Source organism: Canis lupus, chromosome 8 (genome assembly GCF_048164855.1).
Source record: "Canis lupus baileyi chromosome 8, mCanLup2.hap1, whole genome shotgun sequence".
NCBI lineage: Eukaryota > Metazoa > Chordata > Mammalia > Carnivora > Canidae > Canis > Canis lupus.
In genome coordinates, this window is record NC_132845.1 from 23,203,886 (window position 1) to 23,226,888 (window position 23,003).

General features: G+C 47.6%; 1 protein-coding gene and 1 long non-coding RNA gene across 3 annotated transcripts in view; both read right to left on the minus strand.

Moving 5' to 3' along the window:
* CNN3 (calponin 3) overlaps positions 1–7,112 on the minus strand; it is a 28,072-nt gene extending 20,960 nt beyond the window's left edge. Inside the window, exon 1 of one of the 2 annotated variants that reach the window (XM_072834602.1) lies at positions 6,897–7,112. In XM_072834602.1, coding sequence (XP_072690703.1) covers positions 6,897–6,953 — 57 coding nt within the window. In that variant the 5' untranslated portion in view covers positions 6,954–7,112. Of the gene's footprint in view, positions 1–5,579; positions 5,873–6,896 lie in introns of those variants that run through there. The other variant, XM_072834604.1, reaches the window with a different exon arrangement.
* A 4,459-nt stretch (positions 7,113–11,571) lies between these two features.
* Positions 11,572–12,791, minus strand: LOC140637560 (uncharacterized). The gene is made up of 3 exons (XR_012034647.1): positions 12,738–12,791; positions 12,341–12,409; positions 11,572–11,749 (listed from the first exon to the last, which is right to left on the minus strand). It is a non-coding gene; the product is annotated as an uncharacterized lncRNA (long non-coding RNA).
* Positions 12,792–23,003: the final 10,212 nt, after the last annotated feature.

Here is a 23,003-nt window from a genome sequence, read left to right on the forward strand (position 1 = left end):
CTCTCCTATTTCCTCCCATGTGAAACAAAAGGAGGGACAGAAAACTGTTCTAAGGGAGCACATGAGCTCGCTCGCTCTCTCCCTCCCTCTCTCCCCCTCCCCGTGTGCAGAGCCTCGTGCACTACTAATAAGCAGGCTGAGGGGCTTGGGACAATGAGGACAGGCCTGGGTCCAAACATTCGGGCAGGGGACAGAAACAACCATGAAATCCCAGGCTGCTCTGTCGAGCCGCCCCACAACTAGGATCCCCTGGAGACTTGTGAGGGAGGACCAGAAAATGGCCAGGGATGCTTAGGTTACGTCCCGCCCAGAAGAGTCCCTGCAAGCCCCAGGGCCTCCTCTTTTTTCTGCACTCCTGCCTCCACGTCCCTGGCCTGCCCGCTGCGGACTGGGGTGGCGCTCACCCCGAGGCTTCCCATCGGAAGGAAGAGGGTGAAGAAGTTCCCCCCCTGCCTCATGGAGGAAAACTAGGCCTACGCCATCTGAGCTCCTGCTCTCACTTCACAGGTCTAGGTGGAGCCTGCACAGGACCATTCAAAACTGAAGTCCTCCAGCTCGGCCAAGATCTACTCCCAGAGGCAGGTGGGCCCGCTGCCTCAGTCGGGAGCTGTGGCCCTCAGCCTCAGCGCTGGGAGTTCCAGCCCCACGCTGGGTGTACAGATGACTTAAAAAAAATAAAATCTTGGGCGGCCCAGGTTCAGTGGTTTAGCGCCGCCTTCAGCCCAGGGCCTGATCCTGGACACCTGGGATCGAGTCCCACGTCGGGCTCCCTACATGGAGCCTGCTTCTCCCTCTGCCTGTGTCTCATTAATAAATAAAAATCTTAAAAAAATAAAATAAAATAAAATCTTAAAAAAAAAAAAAAAGAAAGAAAAGAAACACGAAGAGGTAGATATGTTTGTCAGTCCCCTGTGGAGAAACAGGAGGCTGATCTGAAACCAAGCAATGAAAGAGCTTTCTGATCTCCACAAAAATCAATCTCTAAGGAAGAAAAAGCCAAATAGTAACATGGGCAGAAAGCGAAGCCCCTAGCTCCACACAGAAGTCCCTGGCTCTGAGGGCAATGGGGACAGAATGAGATCAGGGTTAGAGGCCCCGGGATTTCACCGAGGAGGCGCAGGCCACCAGGGGCAGGAGTCTTGAATAAGGACTCCAGGGGCAGGTCCTATTCCTGACACAGCAGCGAAATCCAGAGAGACCGCTTGGCATCTTGGTCCCCTATCTGCCAGAAGTCTCATTCAGATACAGATTCCCCAATGAGTGTCCAAGTCCTGGAGATAATCTCAATATCTAGAAGGTAAGAGAAACTCCGAACACAGGACTGAGCCTAACCGGTGGAGAACCAGCCAGGGAACCAGCCAGCAAAGTGAAAAAAATGGCTAACATTTACATAATGGGCACTTTGGGTTCTAGGCATGATTCTACACACTTGACGAGCATTGTCTACCTTACTTATTTTTCCCAACAGCCCTATAAAGGTAGGTATTTCCACATCCTTATTTTACAGATGAGACACAGGTACTTGCCCAAAGTCACTGAGTAAGAGGCAGAACCAAGATTCCAACCCAGACAGTCCCCACAGTCCACGTTCGTAGCCACTAGGTTCTACTTTCTCTACTTTAAGGAGACGATTAATAGGTATCTAAGTCCACAAGGATTCCCATGGTCATCTGTTTTCATAAAATTTACAAGGTATTCTTGTATTTTGTAGAATGATTGACATCTCCTCTTCCTTCCCAAACTGCCTATGCTTCAGGACCCCCAAACAACCAGGATCTACTCTGGGCTCAAGGAATCCTCAACAAAAACATGAGCACAGGTACATACGAGTATCAGCTAAGAGCTCTCTGTGGCTAGGAATTTAGAGTTAAGAAGAACCAATGCATGTGGAATATATGCAGTAGGAGTCTGATGCCTAGAATAAAGTGAAACTTGCCAAAAAAACTCTAATGACAGGGGCCCCCTCCCATCTCCTAGTCATACTGAGAAGGTGAGCAAAGCATCTTCTCATTCTCCTGCGTATAACGGTAACTGGCTGAAAAACCAAAACCATCCAATGGTGCTTCATTTTTTTAAATGTCACAGATAATAAGCATCATGGTTCACAATACACTTTTAAGTGAAAACACTCACTAACCCCCACGATCCCAACCTGGAAGGGAAATGGTACGGGGAGAAAGGATGTGCCTCTGGTGAATGACGTAGCAGCACAGTCTTCCTCATCAAGCTTATTTTTTTAAGCAAGCTCTACACCCAAGGGGGCTCCAGCTCACGACCCCGAGAGTCACATGCTCTACCGACTAAGCCAGCCAGGAGCACCATCAGGCTTATCCTTGAAATCTAAAAGAGTGGACAGAGGCAGACAAACAGTACAATTTCCACAAAGGAAAGAGTGTAAAAAAGCTGAGGGTTAGGGCACCTGGGTGGCGCAGTCAGTGGGCATCTGACTTTGGTTTCGGCTCAGGTCATGATCTCAGAGATGTGAGACCCAGCCATGGGATGGCTCTGCACTCAGCAGGGAGTCTACTTGAAATTCCGCCCCCCTCTCTGTCCCTCTGCAAAATGCTCTCTCTCTATCCCAAAAATAAATAAGTAAATCTTCAAAAAAAAAAAAAAAAAAAAAAAAGCTGTAGGTCACCGGATAGTGAGCTTGATAATGATCTTCACTAAAATTCCAGAGTAAAGAAGTCCCAGCATTTTAAAGAGGAAAGCATAGTACCCCTTTATCAAGGTAACACATGTATTTTAACTGTTTTGGTCAAGACAGAGGGGGGGAAAAAAGTCAGGTAAAGCACAAGGGCACGTCTGACCCAGGTCTGCTCAATTACCACTCCGTAGGTAGTCTTTGGGAGATTCAGGCATCCCACAGAGTCTTACAGAGGGGACTTCTATTGTTCCTCCCTAATTTGGGAGTCTAAGAAAGAGCTTTAGCAACAACAAAGGAATTATCTAGGTAATAATTTCTCCAACGTAATACTGGAGCTGAAGAGCTGAAGAAAAACAAGCTGTAAAAATCAACACATCCTTCCAAAATATCACACTGCACTACAGAATTCTTTTACAAAAAATACTCCAAGGGAGTTAATTTCCAATTTTTAAAGATAATAAAATCTACTCCTGATGGATAAATTCATTAAATCCAGAAATACTGCACACTATGTGCCAAATTATATTCTAAAATATAGATATTGATATAGCTCATCAATGAGTAAGACCAGAACTCTTGTGGCTGGTGGAAAGAGACAATAGACAGAAGTTCTGAACTAAAAACCTTTCCTGGCGGAGCCTGGATGGCCCAGTAAGTACAGCATGGATTCTTGATCCCAGGGTCATGAGTTCAAGCCCCACGCTGGGTGTGGAGCAGAGTGGGGGTGAGGAAGCTAAAGCTAAACTCATCTACATAGTCACCATGATCCTGGTCTCTATTAGCAAAACAAGGCAGACCACCTTAGGATACTCAACCGCGGGAGTCCACAATCGCCCCGGGGTTAAACTTGGATTAGGAACTTGGAGCAACTACTCGTCCAAAGGCAGACAGGCAGACAGGACTCATGGGACATCTGGTCCTATTGAATTATTACTATACGGTTGTTTCACTTACTCTTCAGTGATTTACAGTTTTAGTAAGAAGTCTCCCAACATGGTTTTTAGCTGTTGAGAGCTACCATTTTGTAACCAAGAAGATTCTGTGAGAAGCTACTTTGCTCAAATGATGATGTATTTCATCTGAGTAGGAAACTGTGAGAACATTCGAATACCATTCTTCCTAATAGTTCAGATAAACTCCCCCCCCCCAAAAAAAACATCCTGAGGTAAGAGAATTTCAGCTCTACGCACTCCCCCCCCCCCCCACCACACAGCTGATTTCCTCCACTTTCCCTGAGATCGCTAAGCTCCCTACACCACTTGCTGTAAGACTGGTGAGGGCGTGCTGCCTCGCATCCTCAGCCCTGGCTCCAACATCCTGTTCAGAGCCAAGCATCAGGAGATACTGGGCTTTTCTTGAGGCTCTGTCGTGTTTTCTCAAAGCTTAAAAGGCACAGAGGTGTTTTCCTTTTCAATTTGGTCCCCACCACACCGTCAAGGGTCTGCCTCCCCCTGTAGACTACATGTAAGACCTTCCTAGTTGAGGAGTGCCCACCTACCCCAGCTTCTGTACTGGCCCTGACCCTGCTACTCTAGTATGATCTTTGTAGATTGCCAAGTTGCTGCCTCCTGTTTAAAGATGTTGTTTGTAGTCCATACTGAAGGAATCTACCTTTTTAGGCTGCTTTCAACCTTCTTGCCCATTAAAAATAAGTTTGATGCTTTGCCATGTATTATCATGTTGTCAAATAAGTATCTTAAATGGACAGATTTTTCCCTGAAATTTTACTAATTACAAGTCCTTAAGGTCAAAGACTTCTTCAATTCATTGATGAACTACTTTCACAGCTGGAATATAAAAAGACCAAAGGCTTATTTAATAGAAATGGAATACTTACAGAGGCAGTGACAAGTCTAAGAAATACATCACCAGTTGTCTATCACTAAGAACTAATAGCTACAACATGTCACTGAGTACGTCCTACAAACACACATCTCAACGCAATGCTGAGGGTGGTAACGATCATTCCCCCCATTGTACTGATGAGGAAAGTAGAACAGAGATACCCGTTAATTTGCCCGACATCATTTGAGGCAGTAAGTGGCAGAGGGAGGACCAGAAGCCATGTCTGCTCAACTCCGAGGTCCATCCCACACTGCTTCCTGAGGATCTTTACATTCTTTCCACTTTGTTAAATGAAGTTTTAAAAGGGGGGGGGGGGAGAGAACACTTTATATTTAAGCAGCTTATCAGGGATGCAATTCATAACGGAAAAGCAGGAAGAACTCGAAAGGCATCCACACCAAGCAATGTCAAAGTTCACGTTCCATACACCCACTCCGCCGTCCTCAGCTGAAATGCAATATCTCACACAAAAGCCCTAGCAAACGTGGATATTCGGTTTCTGAGCCCGGAACAGATGAAAACAGCGTTGCGTGAATAATCACAATGTCAAGAAGTGACAGGTGGACAGCAAAAGTGGGGAGGGTGGGGCGGACAGTGGTGACTTCACTAAGAATATCCCTAAGTACTTCCCAAAGATACCACTCTTAGAGTGAAAATTCTTAGAATAGTCCGACTCTCTTCTGTGATCTTGAGCAAATCACACCCTTTCTGAGCTTCAGCGTCCTGACCTGTCACGGATGCTCGACAGCCCCGGCCACCCCTCCCACCTCAGGGGGCTGCTGCGCTGTTCACATCAAGACTTCCTATGAGAGGGTGCTGTGCGCAGGGCCCATATAAATGCAGGGGCTTGTTAAAATTCGGCTTCGGTGCTTAAAGGAAGAAACCCACAGTCACAGAAACCCAAAGCCGTAACTAACTTTCCAAAGGCTCTGAAAACTGAGGTTTTACTGTTTTTAAAAATGTCTGATAATTACGGCGAGCTAGCCTCGGTCTCCGCATTTCCTTCGTCGGTCTGCTCAATAAAAAGCAGGGAAAGGGCGGAAGCTGCTTCATTAGTCAGCAAAAAGAAAATTAATACGGGTATTACCATCCAAGAAAAATAAGTCCCTTGAAGGACTGCCAGAGTGGTCAGGACCTCATTTACAATGCAAACGGTGGGGAGGCTCGACTGCTGCGGGCCAAGAATCACAAGGACGGATTAAAATGAACGTGCACAGGCCAGGCCGGGGCATCCCGTCCCACGCTTTGGACCTGCCGGTTCCTCGGAAGATTCCTAAAGCTCCGTGCTAAGGCTTGGAAAGGACCGGCCCATCCGTGCCCACCGCACAAGGGAAAGGGCCTCCACACTCCAGTTTGGGATCCGCGGGCTAAACCCAAGGCTCGCCCTCACCGATCGTTCGGAATCTATGGACCAGTGGCCCAGGGAGCCGGGGCCCCGCGGGGGGGAGGCGGCTCTGGGGGGGGGGGGCAGCGGGGCGCTCGCCGCCGACCCCGCGGAGGCCGCGACCCCGACCCCGACCCCGACGCGCCCCGGCTCCGGGGGGGCGGGGAGGACCCCGGCCGCCCCCCTCCCCCCTTTGTGGCGCTTCGGCCGGCGCCGCAGGAGGAGACAATGAGCGTTCTGTGCGCAGTTCCGCGCCGATTGGCTGCGCTCTCCCCCCAGAAGCCCCTGATGTCACGGGCTTGGAATGCGGGAGGGAGGGGAGGAAGGCCGGAGAGGATTTGGGGAGGGGGCCGCCTCTCCTCGCTTTCCCAGACCCCGAGTCCCGGAGATAACCCCGCCGCGTGCTCAGGCCAAGGCAGCGGCGAGGCGGGAGCCCGCGGACCCGAGCCCAAGCGCCACAGCCGCCGGGCGAGGACGCGCCACACAAAAGCGACCCGCGGCGACGTCCTCGATATCGTTAAAAGTCTAACGGGCCACAAACTTTTTTTTCTTTTTTTTTTTTTGCTTTTTTCTTCTTTAACTCTCCAGTCTACGCAGACACCACTCCGCAAGCGGCGCGCTCAGGCTTTGTCTGCGGCGGCGGCGGCGGCGGCCTCGAGGCCCGGGCGGGGTCCGGGGGTCCGGGGGTGCGGGGGTGCGCGGGCCGCCCCGCGGTCACCCCCCGCCCCGGGAAGCAGCGAGGCACGGGGGGGCCAGTCGGGCCGCGGACTGGCCGAGTGCGGCGGGCGGGGGGGGTGCGCGCCGGGGCCCCGCTCCCCGACGGGCCCCACCTAGGGGCGGCGACCGGGCAGAGCGCCCCCTCCCCGCAGGGGCGCGACCCGCGGCCGCCGACGGGCTCCGGGAGCCGCACCCCCGGGGGTCGCCGGCGAACAAAGCCGGGGAGGACCCCGCGCCCCCGCCCCCGCGCCCCCGCCCCGCGAGCCCCGGCGCCCCGGCCCCCGCGCCCGCGCCCGCGCCCACCTTGTTCTTGACTTCGGCCGAGAGCCCGTAGGAGGGGCCCTTGTTGAAGTGGGTCATGGCGGCGCGCGGCGGGCAGGGGCTGCGCTCGGCGATCCCGCTCGGCTTCCCCCTGCGGCCCCGAGCAGTGGCCGCGGCGCAGACCTCGGAGCTCGCTCCCCGGCGGCGCGGAGACGCCCAGACGGCGGCGGGCGCGGGCGGTGCCTCGGCGGCTCGCTCCGACTGTCCCCGGGGCCGCCCGCCCGCCCGCGCCCCGTCCCCGCCGCCGCCCGCGCCCCGCCCCGCCCCGCCCCGCGCCTGCAGGGATTGGCCGCCGGGCCGCGGGCGCCGCGCTCTCCCCGCCCTGCCCGCCGCGAGGCCAGCTCCGGCCGGGAGGGGCGGGGGGCGAGAGGCAGGATCGGGGCGGGGCGAGGGGATGCAGCCGGGCCGGGGGCTGCAGCGGGGCGGGAGGTTGCAGCCGGGCGGGGGCGGGGCCGGGGCCGGGGGGGCTGCAGCGGGGCGGGGGGCGAGGGGCAGGATCGGGGCGGGGCAGGGGGGGCAGGGGCGGGGCGAGGGGATGCAGCCGGGGGCGGCTGCAGCGGGGCGGGAGGTTGCAGCCGGGCGGGGGCGGGGCCGGGGGGCTGCAGCGGGGCGGGGGCGGGGCCGGGGGGCTGCAGCGGGGCGAGGCCGGGGGCGGGGCCGGAGGGACGCTGCAGCGGGCCCTGCCCGGCGTCGGCGTCCGGGGGCTGCCCCCGCCCAGACCGCGCGTCCCGGTCCGGGCCCCCGCCGCGGCGCCCGGGGCAGGCGGAGGGAGGGGCCCCCGGGTCCGCGCCCCGGCCCCGGGCTCAGCGCCTGCAGGGCGCGGGGCTCCCCCCGCGGGGAACACCACGAGCGGCCTCGGAGCCCCGGGGCCCGAGACAAGGGGCCCCCACGGACACCTGCTCCTCCCCGCACCTCGCAGCCCCCCGCACCTGTGGGTCTGGCCTCCACCCTGCTGCCGCCGCGGGAACGGCCGAGGCTTTGGGCCAACTCGAGCTCCCCTCCCCGCGTCCAAATGCGCTGCGGAAAAAGCCGGGGACTGTGCCACGGCAAAGCCTGGAGCGTTTCGAGTCCTTTTCTGGATTCGCACCAGCTCCTCTTTTTACGAGCATCTTTATCCGGAATTCAGCGAGTCCAAAAACCCAGGTGGCTGTTGCTCTACTTTTTAAATTTTATTTCATTATTTTTTGATCTAGCGGCCTCTTTGAATAACAGACCTTTGTGTAGAGCCAAGTGCCCTCCTTGGGACCTGAAGCGGCCTGCGTTCTTAGGGGCCCTGCTTCCTGCCCACCCACCACTCGCTTTCCTCGGATCTCGAAGTTATTTGATAGCAGGACCAAGGGAGCCTAACCGTCACCATTCGCCCGAGCTCCTAGCGCGGTGCCAGGCGTCTTCCCAACACGATCTCATCCCCCCTACCAATAGCTAGCAGGTAGGCATCATATCCGTCGCAGAGATGAAGAAAATGAAACTCAGAAATCTAAGTATCCTGGCCAAGGCCTGCCCATCTGCAAAACTTCGCCTCTTGTCATCACTTTCCTGGGCACACCTGTGACGTGTGTCAACCCCTGAGATCCCAGTATGAGTTTTGTTACCAAACACCAGCTACCCTGCCGGAAGAGATCATGGGATCAGAAGACAAACATCTTACCATGGTTGAGCCACCCTGGAACAGAAATGAATAAAGCAACTTTAAGAGAAAGTGCAGAAAATGGCTCTGGACTTAGGAAAGCCTGGGGGCGGGGGGGGGGGGGGAGTGGGGGAGGCTAATAGGGAGGAAAGTGGATGATTTACCTGTGATTTGCTGATTTAGACGGGAGGGGAGGTAGTAATGATAATTAGGTCATTCTTCCCACACAAATGACACAATTGACCCACAATTATCGAGACAAGCGGTTTGGGCTGTTTTTCAAGTAGTGTGATAGTGGCCATGTGTCATCGACAAAACCTCACCCACTTTTCCTTGAGTATGGGAAGCGGTGGCCAGATCTGAGGTACAGTGGAGATGGAAAATATATGGTCACAATCATTTTAATCTAAAGTTCATTCCTTATAGAATGTTCAAGAATTGTACCCAATTTTGTCATGAAAAACTTATAAAGGTGAGTTTTGTGTAATGAGGGTTATTGTTGGGATGCCTGGGTGGCTCAGCGTTTGAGCATCTGCCTTTGGCTCAGGGAGTGATCCTGGGGTCCTGGGATTGAGTCCTGCATTGGGCTCCCTGTATGGAGCCTGCTTCTCCCTTTGCCTGTGTCTCTGCCTCTCTCTCTGTGCGTCTCAAGAATAAATAAATAAATAAATATTTTTAAAATGAGGTTTATTGGGATCCCTGGGTGGCTCAGCGGTTTAGCGCCTGCCTTTGGCCCAGGCCGTGATCCTGGAGTCCCGGGATCAAGTCCCACATCAGGCTTCCTGCATGGAGCCTGCTTCTCCCTCTGCCTGTGTCTCTGCCTCTCTCTCTCTCTCTCTCTCTGTGTCATGAATAAATAAATAAAATCTTTTAAAAAAATAAAATGAGGTTTATTGTTTAATGGGTAGAGACTTGGTAGTTTGGAATGATGAAAAAGCTCTGGAAATGGATAACAATAATCCTAAAACAATGATACCTCTGTCTACTTAAAATTGGACCTTTGTAATCTTTCCCTCTTTCTCCTCTTTGCTGCCCTACCTGACCGAGCAACCACTGGTAGGCTTTCTGTCTCTACATCGCAGTTTGTATTTCCTAGAATTTTATTTAAATGGAACCATACATTGTGTGTTCCATTTTAACTGGCTTCTTTCAGCAAAATTACTCTGAGATTCATCCATGCGGTAGCATATAGCAATAGTCCATACCTTTACATTGCTGAGTGATATTCTATGGGAAGGATAAGGATATATCACAATGTAAACATCCATTCCCTTATTGAATATTTGGGTTTTCAGTTTTTTACTCTTGCAGATGAAGCTGTATGAACATTCATGTGCAAGTCTTTTTATGGACATATGCTTTCATTTCTCATGGATAAATATGACTGGAATGGCTGGATCATATGAAAGGTATATGTTTAATTTTTTAAGAAACTGCTAAATTTTTCCAGTGACTGTACCATTTTGCATTCCCATCAGCAGCATGTAAGAGTTCCAGTTCTCTATATCCTCACCAATACTTGGTATAATCAATCTTTTTAGGTTTAGCCATTCTATAAGTGTGGAGTGGTATCTCATCATAGTTTTAATTTTAATTAAATAAAGTTAAATAAATTGATGTGCTTGTAATCTACGTATCTTTTTCATCAAGTGTTCGTTCGCTGTTTTGCCCATATTTTGTATTTTCTTTAACGTACCCTGCTAGGGTAGATTTAGAAAATCCTGCCCAATTTCTAACAATAGGATGTGTCAGCAAATGCTCAAGTTTGAGTAAAATTTCACATTACAGAATAACTTCCAGGGTGTGTCCCAACAATCCAAAGTATTTTAGCTGGAAACGCCTTTAACACACACAAACAGTTTGAAATAAATGCTCTTAAGGAGGTCAGTGCTACCTTCCCGAATTCCCAGTTTAAGCAGTTGCTGGGGAGTTGTAAGAGAAGATTCTTGCACAGATAAAAATCTATGGATCATATTGTCACGTGTTTTGTCACCAGGACAATAGTAACAAATGTTTTGGAGGTTACATCCCATAAATCCACAATGTAGGAGAATTACAAAGAACTCTGGAGGCATCAGTCAATTGTATTAAAGGCAGAGGGACCGTAGAAGGCTCACAGGAGACTAAAACTACCCACTGTGTGCTAAGCACCATTAGAGATGTATTATGGGCAGTGAGATAATATATTACCCAAATAGGCATGCTTTTGAGTGAAATGTGGTACCACTAATATTTTTTTGTCTCACACAGTCCTAGTAAGTCTCCTTAATAGTGTTCCTTTGGGTGCCTGGGTGGTGCAGTTGGCTAAGCATCTACCATTGGCTCAGGTCATGATCCTAGGGTCCTGGGACCCTTGTCTGGCTCCCTACTTGGTGAGAAGTCAGCTTCTCCCTCTGTCTCTGCCCCTCCACCCTGCTCCTTCTCTCGCTTCCTGTCCCTTTTTTAAATAAATAAAATATTTTTAAAAAATAGTGTTCCTTTTCACTCTCCAAAGTGTCCCTGTTTAGATGATAAATTATAGAGTCACCTCCCCTTATAGATACCACTCACAATGACCCTGTAATGGTAAATATTATCTATTCCCATTTACAATCAGAAACTAAGATTCAGCGAGAAAGGATATACAACTCGGCCAAAGCCAAGTGGTTCAAAGAGCGCAGAATTGGGATTTGAAACCAGGCTTGCTTTAGGATTTCTCAAAAATCAACTTCCTAGATCCCTCAGGAATCTGAAACCACTCTCTTGCAAGGTACATCTGCTTTTTTTTTGGCTGCGCTTCCTGTCCTTCTAAGGAGGGCCCACCACTCACTCCACGTGGTACTGTGAAGCTCTCAGGCACACAGCTATCTCCTTCCTCAGGAGGCAGGAGGTGGCGGGTCTGTCATGGGCACAGATATCGGCTTCAGGAAGGCCTGACCCAAGCTGGGTCCACCTCAGTTCTTTCTGGTAAACAAACATGGAAATTGAATATTTTGGTTATACGGACAGAAAACTAACCGCAATTGACTTAAACAAAAAATGGGCTTAATTGGCTCATGTGACAGAAAAGCCTGGAGAAGATGTAGCCTTAGATGTGACCCGATGCAGGGACTCAGTCACAGGGATCACAAAGCCAGTATCTCCACATGCCTCTTCTGTTGACTCTCTTCCCCCTTGATGTCAAATTCACCACCAGAAGGTCCAGCCTTGCAACCTGACCTCTCAGCAGCTGCACACAAAAGAGTGCATGACAAAAAAAAAAAGTGAACAATTTCCCAATGGTTCCAACAGAAGTCCTGAAACTGAGTCTTCTTGGCCTCAGTTTGGGTCACGGACCCAACTCTCTACAATCACTTGGCCACAGGGAGAAAAGCTCTGCCTGACACGCCTGGCTCCAGTGTCTGAGATGCTGTGGGAGGTGAGGGGGCATTGCCCCCCACAGCACAGGAGCTGGGGGAGGGAACACACACAACTCCAAAGGAAATCGAAAGGAAAGTGATGTTGGCAGGCCAAATACACACGATGCTCCCCTGCACGTGCTCTTAGGTGTACATTAGAAGGCCCCCTTGCTTCCAGGGACACCTTCCAGAGCCCTGCACTTAATTTTTTATTCGCTGCTTTTTATTCTTTTTCTGAAAGATGACATCTCAAATTGTCTAAGCTCCAGCTCCCCCAAATCTGGAGACACCCTATAAGGAAGTCATCCTAAATGCCACTTTCCTCCTCTCCGACTGCCAATTAGGCGTCAAGTTCTCATCAATGGCTCACCTCTTCTGTTCTTTTCCTTCCCTTCCCAACAGCCTAAAATTGAAGTTCTTACCATCTGTAGCCAAGGAATGACATCCTGACTCCAGCCTTCCTCTTCCAGATTCATCTTCAAAACTGATGCCTTACAGCATGGATTTTAGAGACAAGAAAAGAAAAAGAAAAAAATTAAAAATAGAACTACCATGTGATTCAGGAATTCCACTCCTTTCACAACTTGAAAGCAGGAGCATGTAGAGATATTGGGGCAATCAGGTTCACAGCGGCACCATTCACAGCAGCCAAAAGGTGGAAGCAACCCAAGTGCCCATCGATGAATGAATGGATGAACAAAATGTGGTATATACATTGAAGGGGTGGAAACATTTTCCCTTCTTCCCTGCTAGGTTCTTCAGCAATAATTTAATTGATATAAGACAGATTAGCAGAGAAGAGCAAACTTAACTGCATACATAGGAGCGCCTCACGAAGATCTGAAGACTCAAAGGGCAGCCAGGTAATTGAGCTTTATGTAATATCATGGAGCTAAGGAAAAAGATAAGGATCTGGGGAGACAAAGAGAGGAAAGACCATTCACTTTTGAATGGTTTTAGTTCAAAATAATCCTTATGCCACAAGGAGACACATTTTGAGGTGGTAATATGTGCTCCCCTTCAACATATAGAATATTATTCAGCCTTGAAAAGGAAGGAAATTCAGACACATGGACAACCTTGAGGACATTATGCTAAGTAAAATATGCCAGTCCCAAAAGGAGACATACTACACGATGCTACTTTCTGAGGTACCTGGAGTAGTCAAATTCAGAGGCAGAAAGCAGTATGGTAACCCCCTACTTAAAGTCAAGGGGCTCTTCATTTGATCGCAGGGCCAAGCCCACGGTCTCCGCTCACAGGGTTACCATAAGGAGGATTTCAAGAAATCATGTATGCAAAGTGCTTAATTATGTGGCAGTGCCTGGCACGGGGTAATCACTCAGTAAGTGGACGTTGCTGCCATTATTATTACCATACTATTACCTGGCTTCTTAAACCCCTCCAGCCCCAAGAGTCTGGGCTGTTTCACACGTAGGTATGTCTACATAAGTGGTTTTCTCTGCTTCTATTTGTTAATATTTATCCTCCAAAAAAAAAAAGTCTTTTGAAAAAAAGCATTTATTCTTCAAAATCCAACTCAAATATCACCTTTCCCCAAAAGCCCTCCTTGTCTCACAAGGTTCCGATAGGTTGATTCCTCCCCTTCCCTATGTCTGCTTTCTGTTTTTCAAGCGTTCTTATTGTTGCTCTTGATACAGTGTCTTTGATTTATGTGTTTGCATGCCAATGTCTGTCCCAGATTGTGAGTAGAATTTAGGGCAGAAAACTGTGTATCGTTGATTGCTTCATTCCTCAGTATGTTATACTGAGTCCGGCATATAGTTGATGGTCATGTTTGCTCAATGAAGGACCGTGACAGGTACTTTTTCACAAATCTTATCCCATTTAATCCTCACAAAAACAATTCCAGGGAGATATGACTGTCCTCAGTTTTTTTCAGATGGAAGAAACAGGCTTAGAGAGGTTAGTATTTTGTTCAAGATAGCACAGCAGTGATACTAGAACCAGAATTCTTTTTTTTCTGCTTCTGAAACTCATGTTTTTCTTGCCACACTATGCCACCTAATTTTAATCCATAGTTTCCTCAGGAAATGGCATGTATATGGAAAACAGAGAAGAAAGAGCTCAGCTCTGGGGTGGCTCAGATTTGGAGGGGGAAAGACATGGGGCAAGTGAAACAACTAAGCACAAAGCAAATCTCTAAAATGAACTCAGAAACAACCTGGATGAGAGTTGGGTTTTTTTTTAAGACTTAATTTTTTTTTAGTTTATTAATAATATAATTTTATTTATGCATCCATTCATTTATTTATTGAGTGTGTATGTGTGTGCCCAAGTGTGGAAGAGTGGGGGAGGAAGGGGAGGGACAAAGGGAGAGGGAGAGAGAGAATCTTAGGCAAGCTCCACACGCAGCCTAGAGCCAACTTGGGGTTCAATCTCACAGCCTGAAATCATGATAGGAGCTGAAATCAAAAGTCAGATGCTTGACCAACTGAGCCACCTAGGCACCCCCGGTTTTATTTATTTATCTATTTTTTAAGTAATCTCTATACTCATCATGGGGCTCAAACTCACAACCCGGAGATTAAGAGTCACATGCTCTACTGACTGAGCCAGTGAGGCACCCCAAAGCAAATCCTTCCCCCACCCCCCCCATAGAAGAGAGTTTTAAGGGAAAGAGCGAGTAACTACATAAAATGAAGATGAGAAAGGCCATTTTTCAGGACACCTGGCTGGCTCAGTCAGTAGAGCATGCAACTCTGGATCTCAGGGTTGTGAGTTCAAGCAGGACGACGGTGGGCATGGAGCCTGCTTAAAAAAAAAAAAAAATTATTTTTCACTCTGGTCCTTCTCAATGAGAAGCCTCAGGACCGTGGGTCCAGTAGAAATCTACTGGGCAAATCTATTGGGCAAGAAAGGGAGGAGCTGGTGACCATGGAGGCCGCAGGGGTAGAAAACCCATGGGTTGGGGGGAGGAAGGGGAGCAGCAAGGCAAGGCTCGACAAGCAGGCAGCCAAGGGAGGCCAGGAGGAGGATCCACAGAGCTACAAAGGACCCAGGGGCTGGGGGGCTGGAGAGGTGAGCCCCCAGGGGTACAGGGGGCACAGGGGCATGCAGGAGCTGAGGGAGGCTGGGCTCCCCGGGACTTGCAGGAGGGAGGACGCCTGTCCCTGTCCCCATCTTCGGCCTCCACAGCCCCTTCTCTTTACCTCTCCCTTCCTTCTCTTCATTCCCATGTTCTTCACACATCATTCCTTCTGTCTTCTCTCTCCTTTTGCCTTTGTCTCACCTCAGTCCTGCTCGCAGCAGGTGCTAACACCCCAGGAATTCCGCGGGCTGCCCTTCAGCATCACAGGCCTCACTGTTGGCAGTTCGGGGTTCACAGTAACATGCTTCACCAGCCGCAGGAAGGGGTTTAGGGATTGGGGGTCCCAGCCAGAGGGTCACAACCCCCACAAGACTTTTATGCAAGGATTTTGTTGTGTGTATTGTGCTGATCTACATTCTTCTGGAAAAGAGTCCCACTCCTTTCCTTAATTCCAAGGGGAGAAGGGTCCAAAAAGTTTCCGGCCCTGGCTGCCTCTCACCTCTCTCACGTAATAGCTGGTTAGGTTTGGCTTCCTTATGAGAACCCGTGTTCTTGATCTTGATAAGGACGTGGTCCAAAAGCTTCTGCTTGTAGGGAGTAGGATTAACCTCCCGAAACTCAGCTCAGCAACCATTCTGAAGCACAAAACGACTCGTTCCAGGGTCACATTCCCTTCTTCTTTGTTGCTTATCAAAAATCATAGGAAAACTTAAGATGGTATCAAAATACTAATGCAGTTTAATTCCTTTGTAAACTTGTTTACTCCAAAACGTAAAGGCCAGAGTTTCCTATTGAAATACAATCTCTTTTCAGCCTAGGAGGCAGTGGGAAGCCTTTCCTAAGGATCTAATGGTCTAACTTTCAGCACGTAGCACCGGAGAGTGCTTCCCGATTATACTGAAAGTCGCTTGGCACCTGTTTCTTGAAATACGTGTGTTTAGCTTTGGGCAGTGAAGGCATCTGGGAAATAGGCATTTTGTTCAATAATATTAAAAGCATTCATATAGGAAACAGAAAACTGAGCTTTTCTTTTAGTTTTCATTAGATTAGAAACTCCAGGGACACCTGGGTGGCTCAGCAGTTAAGCACCTGCCTTCAGCTCAGGGAGTGATCCTGGGGGCACAGAATCGAGTCCCACATCGGGCTCCCTGCACGGAGCCTGCTTCTCCCTCTGCCTGTGTCTCTGCCTCTCTCTCTCTCTCTCTCAGTCTGTCTCTAGTGAATAAATAAATAAAAATATTTTTTTAAAAAAAATTAGAAACTCCAGAAGGGCAGGAACCATTCCCTTCAACATTGTATCTCCACCTTGAACACATAGTAGCCGTTCAATACATAAAGGAATGAAAAAATAGCAAGCTTCTCACAGAATGGATTTTATAGAAAAAAAGAGTTTTTTCTTTCCTTTTTTCCAGCTTTTTTCCAGCCTTATTGAGATGGAATTGACATATAGCACTAATGTAAATTTAAGGTGTCTAATATGTTTTTTTAATGCATTTATCTATTGTGAAATGTTTACCAAAATAAGGTTAATTGACACGTCCTTCACCTCGCATGATCATCGTTTATTTGTATTGTTGGGGGTGGCGGTGAGAACATTTAAGTTTCACTCTCAGAGCAGCTTTCTGATATACAATACAGTATTGTTAATTGTAGTCACCATGCTGTACATTAGATCCCCGGAACTTATTCATCTTATAACTGACTTTTCACCAACATCTCCCCATTTCCTCCACCTCCCTTAACCCCTGGTAACCACCAATCTACTTTCTGTTTCTGTAAGTTCAATATTTTTTAATTGAAATATAATTGACATACAATATCCTATTAATGCCAGGTGCACATCATAGCGGTGTTTCTATACATTATGACATGGTGTCCACACTAAGCCTAATTATCATCTGTCACGATACAGAGTTATTACAATATAATAGACTATGTCCCCTATGCTGTACATTACATTCCAATGACTTATTTATTTTATAACTCCAAGCTTGTACCTCTTAATACCCTTTACCAATTTTGCCTGCCCCCCTCAGAGGTCAGATCAAGCAAGGTATTGAAGGCTATGAGGACAGATAAGGAAAGAAGGAATACGGTCCTTAACTCTGGAGTAAAGCTCCCAAAAAATCCTTCTGTCCTTGTTTTCTGAACTAAAGAAAGATTAAAATAAGCCCAGATAAGTTAAGTATTGAGGTAACTTAAAAATAAAAATTCTTGAGTGGTGTATCTGATAACTCATCCAAAAAAAATGAAATTAAGTAGGTGGACTCATTTTCCAGCCATTCTAAATAAATAAGCACCTATTATATTATTATGCTTGTTCAAGTAAAATCCTTATTACTTAGGGGAGGAATGTGGTCAACACGGTAGGAAAAAATTTTTCCACTCTTTTATTGTGTGTTTTGAATTGGCTACTCTACTAGTTTCCATTTATTTTTCCAATTTTGCATTTTAAAATGCTTGGATCATGATCACAGGTTTAAAAAACATATTAGCCTCACCTACTCTTCTTTTCAAAAAGTTTTCAAGGAAACTGCTTTGTAAAGTGATACAAGTACACTTTACTTTCAGCATAAAGAGGATATGGGTAGGATTTATAGGCATTATTCCCAATACAAAAAAAAATCTATTTCAGCTGTCAAAATTTGCCTTTTAGTTGCTTGGTTTTTACTGCTGTCATGCCATAAGTCATATAGGAGAAATAAAACAAAAATATTTTCTTCATATGGTTACATGAAATTTGGTTGACAGTTGACCCTTGCACAATGCAGGGGTTAGGAACTCTCCCTACCTTACCCCATGCTCAAAAATCCACATGTAACTTTTGACTCCCCAGAACCTTAACTAATAATTAGCCTACTGTTGTCATAAACAGTTAATACATTTCATGTATGTTATGTTTTTATATACTGTATTCTTACAATAAAACAAGAGGAAAGAAAATATTATTAAGAAAATCATTAGGAAGAGAAAATACATTTACAGTCCTGCACTGTAAAAAAATCTGCATATAAGGGACCCACACAGTTCAAACCCATGTTGTTCAAGGGTCAACTGTATATGATTACTTTTTTTAAAAATTTATTTATTTATTTATTTATTTATTTATTTATTTATTTGACACAGGAGACAGGGAGAGAGCAAGCACAAGCAGAGGGAGAGGGAGAAGCAGACTCCCTGCTGAGCAGGGAGCCCAATGTGGGGCTCAATCCCAGGACCCCAGGATCATGACCTGAGCCGAAGGCAGACACTTAACTAACCGAGCCACCCAGGTGCCCATATTATTTTTAAACATATGTTCCCAAGGTGAAATTGCACTTACTTTGTTAAAACCTAACCCTCAATTATTTATCTTACACTCTATTTATTCACATATTCTTATCTTGGTACCTATCAGTTAAACCACCATTCATCATCATCACACAATTAGCTTTGGTAGTGATCATCCTCCTATCATGCATGTGTAGGGAAGGAAAAAAACTTTTCCTCTAACCTCTCAGGCTTTGTAAATGATGACAGTAAATGAAGCCGACAAATGACAGATAAGCAGCACAGATTTACCTGCAGGCTCATAGGAGCTTTCCAGAGAAGTGAAAACCCAAAGCACAGAGCTAGGCTTGAGGACTTCTATACCATTTTAACACGGGGCAATAAATTGTGGGGCAGGGACAAGACGGAAAGTTAAAAGATTTTGGCTTCTAGGGGTGTTATATTGTGAGAAGGTAAATATATGGGGGAAACGAATGGAGATAAGGGTTATTTTGGTAAGGTAGGTTATGATAAGATTCTCCAGCGATTAAGAATCACTCTTCTCTTCCTGGTACAGAAGAGAAGGGAGGGGAGACCTTCACAAAGGGAAATCTATGCCATGATTTTAAGCAGAACCGGGGCTGGTGGGGGTGAGGGTGCGGGGAGGGCAGAGAGCTCCTCCCACATCTACTGTTTCTTAACTGCCTTCACCTCAAAATAATCCTTATGCCAAAGCAACATATTCTGGGATGGCATATTCTGATCCTCTTCATAGGTTATCCCCATCTTTCTATGATGTCTGAACCCCATGGGATAGGGGTCAATCTGTTCCTTATGGTTCCTAGCAGAGTTCTGAGTGCAAAGTAGGTGGCCACACATATTGTTTATGAATTAAAATTGCAGTGTAGTCAATTATACCCAAGGTAAAGATAAAATGCAGCGTTACCTCCTCAGGACTGCTAAGTCATTTAAATAACCATCCAAAAGACTGGTTAATATATAACTTAATAATTTGTCAGCTCCTTCAGATGCAAGCCAAAAATACTGTTCTAGTCAGCATCAACCCACAAAAGATAAATGAAGGTTGGCAAATGGTGCTCTTAAAATACACACATCTTTTCATCCAACTCATTTATTCATTCAATAAATGTCTGTTGAGGGTTTCCTGTGTGCCAAGTTCTGTCCTAGACTTTGGAGAGACAGGAGTCAGCAAGACGAAGTCCACGACTTCAAAGTCATCGCTACTCTTGCTTGTGTTTTACTCTCCGAACTGATTCAGGAAAAGTCAAGACATTTATCCTTATATCTTTGATTTAACCGTAACACATGTGCCCAAGGACAGCGGCACAGCCAGTTACTTCTTCCAACTACTGTAGGACTTACCTGTGCTTCCAGGATAAACTCCAAACATCCTGGAGTTTACAAAGCCCTTTTCACATGGAATGTCTCACTAATAACTAGCCTGGAAACACACACAGAGAGACACCAAACAACCAAAAAAAAAAAAAAAAAAAAATGCTCTTCAAGCCTTGCATGCTTCACCTTTGCATGTGTTCTAGGGAATGGCCTGCTTTTAGTAATTTAGGAAAACAGCTGTGTCCAGACAAAGCCTTCTCCATAGCCTTTTCCAAAGTCTTCTGCTTTACCTGGCTTTCGCCCACTAGGCTCAATAATCACCTCTTCCAGGAAGCCTTCCGTGTTCCTCTGAGTCTGGTTAAGCACCCACTCTAGGTTTCTGTGATTTTTAGTTTTTTAACCTCTGTCATAGAAATTATTGCACTATATTATAATGATCTAGCCTCTCTTTTCACTAGATAATGTGCTTCTTAAATTTAGAGGCTAATTCTTTTACACCTATTATGTCCATATTAAAAGAAAGGGAAAAAAAAAGAAAGAAGGAGGGTGTGTATTGAAATTGGTAAGAATTCCTGCTCAAAGCTCCCCACCCTCTCTTTTTTGGGATGTAGACCCACCAGGTCCAAACCAGCACCGATACTTCTTAGCTGTGAGACTTTAGGCAAGTTACTTAATTCAGCTGCGTCTCTTACTCCTGAAGCCAAGCACAGGCTTAATAAGTATTTGCTTAATGAAAGAATAATGATTATTAGATGCTTAATTAATAGTGATAGTTAACATACACAGCACTTACTCTGTGTCTGGTACTGTTTTGAGCACTTTCCACATGTTATCTCTGTCAGTCCTCACATAACCCGGTGACATGATACTATCATATTCCTTCTGTAGAAGAAACTGGCCTGCAGAGGTGACGCACCAGATTACGTAGTGGGGCTCCAGAGCCCATTCTCTGAACTATCACCCCCCTCCTGTTGGTTGCTGGCTGCAAGGGCAGAGGGACTAGAGGAAGAGACAAGATGATGAACACAGTATCCCCCGCCCTCATCAAGAAAAACATCCTTTACTACTATCATTTCATTTCCTGGGGATGACCCACCAATATCCTAAAAGTGCTGCTCTTCAGTCGGACAATCCTTGCTTCCAGCTAAAACTCCCCTTTACCTACCCAAAATATCCCATATTAATTATGCTTGGTTTGGGGTCTAGTGGGAAAACATAGCTCCTTGACTATGTTTGACCCAAGAGTCTTCTTTTAAAAAAAAAATTTTTTTTTTATTTGACAGAGAGAGGGGGAGAGAGAGAGAGAGAGAGCACAAGCAGTGGGGAGAGGGAGAAGCAGACTCCCTGCTGAGGAGGGCACCCCATGCAGGGCTTGATCCCAGGACCCTGAGATCATGACCTGAGCCCAAGGCAGACGCCCAACAGACTGAGCCACCCAGGGGCCCCCCAAGAGTCTTATTTGGGACTGTCATCCTCTTTGGCAGAATGAGCAGCCAAGGAAGATCTGTGTTGGGGGACGAGATCACCCCCTAGCTAGCCAGTCCACCTCACATCCACAGGAGACCTTATTAATTCGGAGAGTGATGATGGTTTCCCTTCCAATTTCTGAGATTTCCTTCTCACTCACTAATCCACTTAATGCATATATTTGACTTTCACCTGTTATGATTTATTTCTAAAATAATACATAGGTGTCTCTAGGAATGGTTAGTCTTAGGACAGAAGCTGGAGTCCATGAAGTGGACAGCCCTTCTCTGAAGACCCCTTTCGCTTCACCTCGCCCATAGGGTGAGCCCCAGCAGTGATCCTTGGATTCCTTGACCCTCCCCTGACAGCTCAGCTCACTAGGAGACAGAGATGGGGCAATCAATTCTCTTGCCTACATGTTTGATTCCTGGTTGGTCACTTCAACTGAAGTCTTCTAAATTTAGAAGCTGTAAGGTGATCATGTTCCATTTTATATGTAGAAAAGCAGATACAAGTTTATTAGTTAGGTTACAGGTTCCAGTTTCTTTAGTAAAGAATCAATATAGGGGCACCCGGGTGGCTCAGCCAATTAAGCTTCAGCCTCTTGATTTCAACTCAGGTCATGGTCTTGGGGTCCTGAGATAGCCCCACATTGGGCTCCACACTCAGCAAGGAGTCCGCTGGAGATTCTTTCCCTCTCCATCTGCCCTTCCCCCTAATGGTGCTCTTTCTCTCTCAGATGAATAGATAAATAAATCTTTAAAAAAAAAGAAATAAAGGGATACCTGAGTGGCTCAGTGGTTGAGCGTCTGCCTTCAGCTCAGGGCATGATCCCGGGGTCACCGGATCAAGTCCCGCATCAGGCTCCTTGTGAGGAGCCTGCTTCTCCCTCTGCCTGTCTCTGCCTCTCTCTCTCTCAATCTCTCTGTATCTCTCATGAATAAACAAATAATCTAAAAAAAATAAAAAAAGAAAGACCCAATTAACCCCAGCTTAAATGAGATAGAAGCATGTTTTCCTTTCATTTAAGAGTTCAGGGCTAATACGATGGCTCCTTGTCGCTGGAGACCCACGCTCCTACCTCAGGGCTGCAACATCCTCCACTGGCAGCTTTCACCTCCAGGTCAAAGGCGATGGCTTCAGCTCCTGCCACCCTTCTCCACACCTAGGCAGCAAGGAGGGAGAAGGACTAAGAGAGGAGCTCACTCCCTTGCATTTAGAGCATCCCCTAGAAGTTGTACTTATCCCTTCTGTCTGGGTGGCGTTTTCCAGAACCTAATAAATGGTCACAATTAGCAGCGAGGGAGGCTTGGAGGGGTGGCTTTGGCTGGGTAGCCTTACTTCCAGCTAAAACTCTATCCTCAGAGAAGGGGAGACACAGCGAGCAGTCTTGGCTGCCTCCAGGCTCACACAGCCGGCTGGTCCCTGGGGCCCAGGAGGAGAGAAAGCCGCAGGGAGAGACTTGGGGCCTGAGGCTGGGAGAGCCACAGGCCTTCCAGGTGGCACCCGCTGCTCCTTTCAGTCTCCCACCGACTCCCAGCAGCTTGCTTGCCCTTGCTTCTCAGAAACCCCGGGCTTTGCAGAAGCTCACCCAGAGGGCCCTCTGTTCCTTGGCACCAAAGAGCCTTGTCGGGGACCATGGAGCTGACAAGGTGCTCCTTGCAGGCACATCAGCATTTTGTCCTGACTCGGGGTTCCTCGGTGCCCATGCTCCGTGGATGAATACTGATTGAGCCTAATGCACCCTCTTGCAGCTGGGTACATTTACTGTCTGTCTCCATCATTTTGGCCAGTTATCCTCTGCAGGCTTCCAGACTGCTCCAGAGAACAGCAAGTGTGGGCCCGCGGGAGGATCAGAGACACATCTCGATTTGCGACTCAGAGAGGAAACTGGGAAGAGTTGGGCCGGGCCCTGCCCTGAGATCTGTGGGCGCTCCGAGGAGGGGCGTCGTCCAGGCAGC